The sequence below is a fragment of the Rhineura floridana genome, chromosome 2, assembly GCF_030035675.1.
Source record: "Rhineura floridana isolate rRhiFlo1 chromosome 2, rRhiFlo1.hap2, whole genome shotgun sequence".
Classification (NCBI taxonomy): domain Eukaryota; kingdom Metazoa; phylum Chordata; class Lepidosauria; order Squamata; family Rhineuridae; genus Rhineura; species Rhineura floridana.
In genome coordinates, this window is record NC_084481.1 from 81,133,955 (window position 1) to 81,144,999 (window position 11,045).

General features: G+C 42.6%; 1 protein-coding gene across 1 annotated transcript in view; it reads left to right on the forward strand.

The window, feature by feature from the left end:
- ADCY5 (adenylate cyclase 5) overlaps positions 1–9,600 on the forward strand; it is a 421,425-nt gene extending 411,825 nt beyond the window's left edge. Inside the window, exon 21 of the mRNA XM_061609082.1 lies at positions 6,720–9,600. Within this exon, the coding sequence (XP_061465066.1) occupies positions 6,720–6,851 (132 nt within the window). The 3' untranslated portion in view covers positions 6,852–9,600. The remainder of the gene's footprint in view (positions 1–6,719) is intronic.
- Positions 9,601–11,045: the final 1,445 nt, after the last annotated feature.

The window sequence follows — 11,045 nt, forward strand, 5'->3', positions numbered from 1 at the left end:
CACTTGCTCAGCAACCCTCGATATTTTCATGGCGATACACAAAACACTCCGAGAGAATTCAGAGTTTAAAGTGTAAAAAGAGAGGGGGAAATAAACGGACCCCTTTTGGACTTTTTTTCTGTCAATATTCTCATAATTTGTTGAAATTAATTAAAAATCAGTCATGTTCACAGAGTACCTGTAATCCTATTACTGACCTTGCCCCATACTCTGACCTTCATCTTCTACAGGTTAAAAGTTTTTAAAATGCCTAACTGATTTTTAATTATTTAAGAAATTTACATTAAGTCAATGATAACCCCGGGCATGCTCAGTAAGAACCAACAGTGTTCTAAAAGCCAGACTCACAGCTTCTTGGCTTGGCTAATCAGGTGGCCACACTCACGCCAGACCTTTATTTCACTTTAGACCAGCCTTTCCCAACCAGTGTGCCTCCAGATGTTGTTGAACCACAATTCCCATATTTCCTGAATGTTGGCAATGCTGGCTGAGGCTGATGGGAGTTGTGGTCCAACAACATCTGGAGGCACACTGGTTGGGAAAGGCTGCTTTAGACAGTCATGGCTTCCCCCAAAGAATCCTGGGAATTGTAGTTTGTGAAGGGTGCTGAGAGGAGACTCCTATTCCTCTGACAGAGCTCCAGTGACCAGACTGGTTTAACAGTCAGCCACTCTGACTGAAGCTCCGTGAGGGGAACAGGGAGTCTCCTAGCAACTCTCAGCACTGTTCGCTAACTATACTTCCCAGGATTCTTTGGGAGAAGCCATGCCTGTCTATAGTAAAATAAAGGTCTGGTATGGATGTGGCCAGGGACAGCTTTGGTTTAAATTTGGGTGGGAGGCTACATGTGCCTGCTGTAGAAAAAAGGAGGGGGAAATTCTGAAAAAGAACGACACTGTTCACAATGTTTTCCTTTTGGAAAGGAAAGGGAGTTCCCCTCTGCTCAGTGCCTGCTCACCCAATCTCCTCTCCTCCCCCTCCCCTCTTCCCCCCTCCCTGCCCCTTCCCCAGGTCAGTTTCACCTATCCTAAGCATGATTGCACAGGAGTAAATCCTACTGAACTTAAAAAACATGCAAATGATCAACCTTCCGACCCTCCTCCTCCCTCCCATCACCTCCCTTTTTGCCCCTTCCCTCCCCCTTCCTTCACCCTTACCCTTCCCATCGTCCCTTTCCCCTCCTCCTTCTTCCACTCCCCTCTCTCCTCCCGCTCCTCCTCCCCCATGGTCAGTTTTACCTATCCTAACCATAATTGCACAGGAACAAATCCCATTGAACTCAATAAGCATGCAAATGATCAGACCTGCCTTTCCCCTCCTTCCCCTCTTCTCTCCTACCTCTTCCCTTCTTCCTCCCCGCTTCCTTCTTTTCCCCCTTCCTTCTTCCTCCTCCCCTGCCCACTCCAACCCTCCCCCTTCTCCTCCGCCCTCATGGTCAGTTTTACATATGCTAAGCATGATTGCATGGAAGTAAATCCCACTGAACTCAATGATCAAACCTGCCCTCCTCCCATCCCTCTCCTCCCCTCTGCCCTTCCTCCTCCTCCCCTCCCCATCCCCTGTGGTCAGTTTCACCTATCCTAAGCATGATTGCATGGGAATAAATCCCACTGAACTCAGGAAGCATGCAAATGATCAATCCATTCTCAGTAAACTTGTACAGGATCCCATTTCTTGTCTCCCAGATTAAAAAGCAGAGAAATTCACTAACAGGCAAAAAAAACAAAACCCTTGCTGTTTAAGAATGTACCTATAGCCAACAGATATTTCTATCAAACTTTAAAAAGCAGGGAAATTGGGCAGCTATAGTGAATGCACCAGGGGAGCAGGAGACCTGACCTCCTCTCTGAGATACTATAATGCCCTACAAATGTGTAAAAATGCATACACAATTGGAGTTGCTCTTTCACAGTCCAATCCACTTTCTGTGTAGCTTGGAAGAATTTGGTAACATGTGCCTGTGAGCATATGGTGAGTGGTGGCAACATCTGCAGTCAGCCCAAATAACAGAAACAAGACATGATCTTGTTTTAGCAGGCAAGAAGCAACAATATTAAGACAGTGGATATAGTTCAGGTAGTCACTTTAAATATGATTTACTTTGCAATTCTAGCGAAGTTTCCTATAGTAGATCATTTTCTTTTGCTTCTGTTTCCGTCAATATGTGAAGTACAGCAACACTTTGCAACACTAAAATAAGCTCCAAAAACAATTATGGAATAATGGCACTGACTATTGTGCAGAATAGTTTCCAATGGACATGAGGAGTGTCTCAGTTTGCCCAAGATCAAACAGTGGGAGGTGAAATATATTCTAGCAATATTCAAGGTGTGCTCTATGTTTTTAATTGACCATGCCCACATTTCCTTCAGTGAAGTGGTTTAAGGATAGCAGGCTGAAAACATGCATCTTGGGCAGACCAAGTTTTTTTTCCTCCAACAGCTAGAGTTATTGCTTAAGTAGCAACGTATTGTAATCAGTCTAATTTTACATCAGACTGCAGTTTCAGATTCAACTGTTAATGCACCAAAATAGAAATAGAGCATAACCTCCAGTTTGAAACACAAAAGGCTGTCTTCATCATCATATGACACTGACCAATAAAAAGGCTTTGAAATAGTAGTAACACAGGAAAGAAGCAAAGTAAGAAGAATACCAACAAACAAACAAATGTAATTCTCCATCTTTGTAGATGGCAGGTGTTGCCACCACTCCTCATTGGTGGAGTTGCTACCACTCACCATATGGTCAGAGGCACATATTTCCAAATTCTTCCCAGCACATGTTACCAAATTCTTCCCAGCACATGTTACCAAATTCTTCCAGTGGATTGGACTGTGAAAGAGCAACCCAAATTGTGTTTGCATTTTTACAGATTTGTAGAGCAGTACAATATCTCAGAGAGAAGATCAGGTCTCCTGCTCCCCTGGTGCCTTCACTATAGATGCCCAATTTCCCTGCTTCTTAAAGTTTGATAGAATCCCGTTCCGTGCCCGGGACTTACCGGGCAGAGGGACAAGCTTGCGGCCGCTGTCGATGTCCAGGCCGCCATCTTGGGGGATGCGTGCACACACGGCGCGCTGGCGCGTCGTCGTGTGACGCGGCAGGGAGGCGGGGCGGCTGAAGGCTATTTAAGGCCGCCCCGCCTGCTTCCCGCCATCCAGTTCAAATTTCGGCGGCAATCTCGGCAGCCGCAGCAGCAGCTTCGGCGGGGCGCGGCTCCTTTCGGCAGCAGCTTCGGCGCGGCGCGGCTCCTTTTGGCGGCAATCTCGGCAGCCGCAGCAGCAGCTTCGGCGCGGCGCGGCTCCTTTCGGCGGCAATTTCGGCAGCAGCAGCTTCGGCGCGGCGCGGCTCCTTTGCCGGTGCACGTGGGCCTCTGGAGGCTTCCTGAGGCCAGGGTGGCTGGGCGGCGGCGAGCCCCCCCCAGCCTCATTGAGAGACAGGGAGGCAGCGGCGGCTGGCACCAAGGCCTATGCGGCGAGGATCCTGGGGCAGTCACTACGAGGCGGCAGCGCAGGATCGGATCCAGCAGCGGCGAGGACCACAGGCTAGGCGGCCTTTGGCCGGCAACTTTTAAATTTAATTATTAATTTTAATTAACGCAGGGGTAGGTGGGGCACGACCCCAACCATCAATCCTTGCCACGTGCAGGGCAATTAGGCTCCCCTCCAGGATAATTGGGTGCCGGGAGGGGGTATAGAATAAGCAGGCGGGCCCCTTCACAATGTTTTGAAATCACGTCATTTTGTAAGCGGGGCCCCTATCTCCCTCTAGTATGCCACCCAAGAAAGGACAAGGGGGGGCAAAAGGGAAAGGAAAGGCCCCCAAAGCAGGGGGGAGATGCCCACCCCCAGCGGCGGAGGGGGCAAGGAGTGGGGAGGGGCCACCATGGGCGGCCATATTAGCCAGGTTGGAAGCCCTAGAGCATGGCTCAGGCCATCCTAGTGCACCTCGGGACCAACCTGTGACAGGGAAGGAGAAGGACCCACCACCCAAACGGTCTCGGGGGAAAACGCAGCGGCCAGTGAACAGTGCTGATGCAGGGGCTGTTGCTTCTATCTTAGCGCGACTGGATGTGCTGGAGGCCGGGCTCAGAGAGAAGATCAGGTCTCCTGCTCCCCTGGTGCCTTCACTATAGATGCCCAATTTCCCTGCTTCTTAAAGTTTGATAGAAATATCTGTTGGCTATATGTACGTTCTTAAACCGCAAGGGTTTTTGCCTATTAGTGAATATTTACACAAATCACTAGTACAAGTAAGAGGTGAGAAGTCACCTATATGTATATTTCATGTACTCTCCGGGGGGAGGGTATGCTCACCCCCAACCCAAACTGAAAACTTTGAACCAGCCATAAAAAATGTGACAGTTGACGCATGAAGTCACTTCTGATCCATGTAGCTGTGGATCAAGACAAACTTGTACTCCTGTACTTCACAAATTACATGCTTTATCCAGCTTAGGAATTCATCTCTGTCTTGAAAAAAAATTAGGTATGAAAGAATTCTGAAGGTAAGTCAGACAAGATAAAGGTCAGAAAAGATTGTTATTGTGTCTGCATGTATATTTGTACACATTCCAAAGAGTGTGCAATATGGAGCTAGAACAGAATAGAGCTCCTTGAGAATCTCGTCATCCACGGCTTCTTCTTCAAGATGGGATAATTCATCCTACTCTGATCCAGAGATATGTGCCTATGAGATACTGTGCTGTGTACACTTAGCCACTCAGTAGGTGATCTGTACTGTTATCTTTGACAGTGCTTCTTATCGCTTTGAGAGGGATGGCATGAATTCAAGTCCACCGGGAAAAGGGGGAAGAAGGGAGAGAATGGGAAGCTTGAGCCAATGTTGCTTATCCTCTGCAAGGATGATTGGCATTGTCATAGTTGGATATGCCAGCCATCTCTTGAATTGTGCATGCAAGCTGAACTGCTCATCAGGGTAGGAAGGGAGATAGACAAGAGACGTTACAGTATGACAGCGCTAGGCCATATTGAGCCATGCACTAGATCACCACTGAAACAGCTGAAGAGGCAGAGAACTAGAACCACGAGTTATGTCAACAGCAATCTTTTCCACATCTGGTTCTGTCCCATTGGCAATGAGCATGCAGAATCCTGCTTCTACATGTGCATCATACACACCTTATCAGGGTCATTTTGACAGGACTTAGAAATTCACATTATGACCAGACAACGTGGGATAAAGGCACACTCCTTGCAGATGGTGTCCAGCATTGCGGATTTTTAAAAATTATCTTTGTTCCCTTTCTAACTATTATGGTATTTTAAAAGTACTTTAAAGTTAGCCTAGCAACAATGGAGATTTAAAACATCCCCCAATGGGTGCCATGATTGTGATATCCCTCTGCTTACCCAGCAACTCTGTCAGTACATTTGTATGTATTCTGTTGGGCTGTCACTCTCTATTCTGCCTTTTTAAATAATTTTGCTGTCACTTGTCAGGCCACAGAATTCTTGGCAGAACTACAGCTGAATGTCAAGAAGATTAAAGTAATGACAACAGAAGATTTATGTAACTTTTAAGTTGACAATGAGGACATTGAACTTGTCAAGGATTATCAATATCTTGGCACAATCATTAACCAAAATGGAGACAATAGTCAAGAAATCAGAAGAAGGCTAGGACTGGGGAGGGCAGCTGTGAGAGAACTAGAAAAGGTCCTCAAATGCAAAGATGTATCACTGAACACCAAAGTCAGGATCATTCAGACCATGGTATTCCCGATCTCTATGTACAGATGTGGGACAGTGAAAAAAGTGGATAAAAGAAGAATCAACTCATTTGATATGTGGTGTTGGGGGAGAGTTTTGCACATACCATAGACCGTGAAAAAGTCAAATACTTGCATATTAAAACAAATTAAACCAGAACTGTCACTAGAATCTAAAATGATGAAACTGAGGTTATCATACTTTGGACACATCATGAGAAGTCATGATTCACTAGAAAAGACAATAATGCTGTGAAAAACAGAAGGGAGTAGAAAAAGAGGAAGACCAAACAAAAGATGGATTGATTCCATAAAGGAAGCCACAGACCTGAACTTACAAGATCTGAACAGGGTGGTCTGTGGGAGGTCGCTGATTCATGAGGTTGCCATAAGTTGTAATCTACTGGAAGGCACTTAACACACAGAAACACACACGTTTTGCAGTGCTGTTCTCCAGTCAAGTAACATGTACAAAAATGCATATACTGTTTCCATAAAAATGCATATATTAGTGAAAACAGCATACAAAAGTGTATTTTAAAGGGAAATTACATATTTTTGCAAAGTATCTTAGGCAAAAAGACATACAAACGTGTAGTATTAGGAGAAATGTGCATTAAAATGCTGATGAAATATCACAAACTAATGTGGAAATGTGAAGAACTGAAGATAAGATTGAAAAATGAGAGAAAATGAAATTGACATATTTGCTCATGTCTACTCCTTATTCACATGTCTCTGACTTGCCATTGTCCATTTGGGAGCTCCTGGACATGTGGACAACAGAATGTGAGACTTTATCTGGAATAATGTCAAATGCACTCTTAATGTCGTCTGCTCTTCTTCCTATGAGTACGGTCATAGTTTTTTGAATTGTTAATGAAATACAGCGCTCCTATCAATGGGGGTTGGGAGCTTGTGTTGAACTGTGTAAAGTGCAATTCATTCAACTGTTTTCTGATTCTTCCTTTTTAAAACTCCCTAGGTGACCACAGACATGTACCAGGTTTTAACAGTCAACAACTATCAACTAGAATGCCGAGGGGTCGTTAAGGTCAAAGGTAAAGGAGAAATGACCACCTACTTCCTAAATGAAGGCCCCCCACTGGCAAGTTAACAGCAGCGGGCAAGAATGACTCAAGAATGGCTCAGTTTGATTCAAACACCATAGCAAGTCAGAGAAAAATCTGCTGTTTAGCAGCAAGTCTAATACAAGGGCATTTCATTTGATGCCTTTCTAGCCAGATTGTGTGCAAGAAGGAAAAAAAATAGTTTAGGCTACGTGGCACACAATCCAGAAGTTACCTAGCATTGCTGTGGATTTTTCCTAGGTTGAGTGTAAATTAATTGACCAAAGATTTTTGCTGAATGGAATTCAGAGATGAAAACATGGATTTGAGATCTTCAATGAGGCTGCTATGCAGGACTTAAGATATTTAAATATTTATTTGAAGCAACACAATGTTTTAACTTGGTTGAAGGAAAGTATGATTCATTTCAACAAAAGGAAAAAAATGAACGTCATTACTTTGGAAAGGCTGTGCAGTCCCATACTATTTCTAGTCTGTGCTGTTAACTCCTTGAAGTGTGCCGTTGTTCTCTTATTAGCTCTTTTGAGTGGACATTTAAAATTAAAAACACCACCCACTATTGCTCTACACAAAGGGCCTTTTTTAATGACACCATTAGTATTTTTTTTTCAGTGGGAAAGATCATTATGTCCTCTTGCCATCCCTACCCTCTCCACAGATACAAGATTTCTTCTTTTTACCAGAACTGATGTATTGAAAGGGAAAAGAGAGAGAAATATTCCTGAAGGTGAGGGCAAAAATGACTCCTCAAGCATATTTATTAAATGAAAAGACATTCAGTGTATCTTGGTTTACACGACAAACTAGCTGACAACATGCAACACTTGGAGAGGGAGATTCCTCTCAAATGTGTGGGGCTGTTGGTTTTGAGTTGTGGGGTTTTTTTTGTTTTTGTATTTTTTAATATGGAAGATACTGAGATCTAAGAGAGATACCAAAATTCTGTATTTTGAACATTATATGCATTAAACAGTTAGTCCAGTGGAGCAACAGCGATCCACATGTGGATCGGCCATACTGAGGTGCACCAAACAGCTTTATGTGAAGGGGACTCAGATGCAGCAACCTGACTGAGCACCTGGTACCTAGCACAGCATCTGTCAGCTGTTAGATAGGGCAGTAGCAGAGGCAGCTTTACCCATATCAGTTGATTAGCACCTGACAAGCTGTTAGAAAGAAAGGGAAGGGACCCTCAGGCTGCTCCCTTTCTCCCTTCTGTTTTCCATTTTGAAAGTTGATCAGGACTATGAGATGTTTCTGCCCTGCTCTTCTGATGTCTCCTTGAGTCCAGCAGTGGGTGTGAAGCCTTCTGCTGTATTTGCAGTTCTTTGGATTGGAGGCCAGGTACATGGGGATGTGTACATAAGCTATAGAATTGTGTGATATTCTTGTCATTATTCTCTGAGTTGCAGACTTGGCAGTTTTCAAATAAATATTGTACAGTCCGGGAAACAAGCAAAATAATCATAACCATAATAGAAGGGGCTCCAGATTTAATTTTATAGAAGACCTAAACTGTGGGAAACATAAAATTAGACAGATAAGGAAAAGCAAGAACTAGAGCAGCTGCATTCATTTCTGACATTGGAAGGAGCCAAGTGCAAGAGGTAAGTGTGTGTTCACAATTCTGAAACTGTTATTTGTCAAAGGTATTATGACTAAAGCCAGTTCCTGTGTGCATCTGAACTGTAGCAGAAGAGAAATAAAAATCAAATCCAGAATTACTTTTTGAAAGAACTTTTACAGCTTATGTAACAACTGTCTGTACAAGTAAGTGACACTGAGGATTACCTAGACATTTTGCTATTCTGGATGGATGCTGTGGGAGTTGAATTCCATTAGTGATTCATTTATTATGGATTTTAGTTTGAAGACTTAGGCAAGTTTTTTTTCATAATAAAACATATGTATTAATTGATTCTCTAAATATGCTGAGATGACCTGTCCTGCTGAACAATACTTATTTTTTAAAAAAGAGGGGGACTGTTAATAAATGTATGAGTGAGTTAAATACATTTTGAACTTTTAAAAGCAAAGTCCCCTTCATATTTTATTAAAAAGTATAAAAGCATAAAAGCTTCTATTTTTATATTTCAGTAGGGGAAAACTTTTGATATTGAATTTGGCTATGTAAAAAAAATGACTCAAAACATACTGATTCTACTTTTTTCCACTCTTCTCAGGGCAGAATTTCCATAACCTAATGATTGCCCGGCGCTGGCAATTAGGACGTTGGGGAGGGATGGGGTTAATGTTACTCTTTGAACAAGAAATAAGGTAAAATCCATAGTCTCAGTGATATTTGTCATATTGCTCAACATGATTGTAGCATTAAACAGTTTTAAACTAGAGTGTCAGTAGCATCCCACTTCCTTTCCCTTTTCACTATGGCACACCCTGGAATGGTATAGTTGCCTGACTCCTAGAAAACTGCCAAGTCTGCCCTTGTACTATATTTTTGAACCTTAAAAAAAATCAGTTTGATTTGCAAATGTCTTTATTTACACAGTACTGCAGCTTGTTCTTCATCACCTTCCACCCTTTATTTTTAACCATTCACCACTTCCACATTTTAATTAACAGCACAATATAGGATCATTTTGTTTTAGGTTTGCCTCCTGCTTTGAAATATGCATTCTTAATGTTTGAGCAGACCACCTTGCGCAATTGTGTTGTCAATTAAATTTTCAGTCGCCTGTATCTCTGACTGTGATTGTTGACTGTGTCATGATCATTTCAAGGGGTATGCACTCTTTATTCTGGCTCTTGCAAAAATTGATACAATTATGATTTCCCATGGAAATTGCAATCTGTTTTAAGTAATTTAACAATTATATTAAAACACTGTTTCACTTGTGAATGTGTCAATTTTATTCATTTAAGTCTGGTTCATTTTTAAAAGTCTGGAACTTATGCTATAAAATTAAGTAAAATATAATTTAATGTTATGTGGCTGGAGTGACGATAGGATCTTTTACTCAACCTCCCAAATATGTTTCACTATCATCATTTCAGTTAGGATGGCGCCAGTCTTATATAATTTGTCTCAACAAATATTCCTGCTCTTGCATGAATTTCTGGATGTTATTTTGTGCATGCTGTATCACAGAAAGAGGAGAGTGGACTTCATGATGTGGTATATCTATCTGCTTCTCTGTGACTACAAGGAAAGGGGAAAATATTCAGATGAAATCAGCAAAGGTGGCTATTTATCTCAGCCCCTGGATTCTAAATGGAGTAGTAATCACATCTTGGAGTCCATTTCATTTTTATGTCAAATTCAACAAAAGGCTACTTTAGAGGGAACTATGGAGGCTGGAAGCAGGAGGCTGTGGTCCAGTCCTACTCAACTATAATCCTGTGCAAAAACTAGAAGCCTTACTTGTGGACAAGCTCATCACCATGTGCATTTAAAGACAGGTCCACATAATTCAATGCAACTCAGATGAACAACTCAGTGCATAATGGGATTTGCATGCAAATGCACATCCGCATCTATGTCATCTGTGAACATGGAAAAGCCTCTGGATCTGCCTTGCTGGACAGGCAAGTCTTTCTCTTCCATTTGAAATTATGGTGCTCAGCTATTGGAACAAAAATATTTTGAAATCAGCTGATTTTATTTTCTAATTACTGCAACATGCTTTAAAAAGTGATGTGTCTGATAGGTCTGAAGGTAGTCTAAGGGACTGTGTGTCTGTTTACAGCACTATATGCACTTAAAAATCATGGAAATGGCTGCACAACAGAACTTTATAGGGATTGCTAGATGTAGGTCTTTTCACTTGGAATGATGAAATTCTTTGGTATTACATATTCATGCTCAAGCCTTCATGTCAGTTACAGCAGATCGGAATCAACATCTCAAGTTTTTTACCAAGTTAGGCCACAATTCAGCACAATCACTTACACTTGAATTATTGACTTACGCACACACAATACTGTGTTCTGTGACTTTCTTTTATCCTTACCCAAATTCTGCCAGCTTTTCAGCCATGGCTTGTGTGTCTCCAATATGGGGGGGGGGAGGGGAGGAATACTGTCACAGCTGTAAGCATACTTTGTCAGCACTTGTGTGAAGTCCAAGAGACAACTTAATTACTTCTTAGAGAGGGCAGACAGAGCCTCAGCAAAGGTGCATGTTCTGTGTCTCTTACATAGCAGCTTCCCTTTCCCTAATGTCACCTGCCAAGCTACTTTTCAAACTGAGGGGGAGGGGG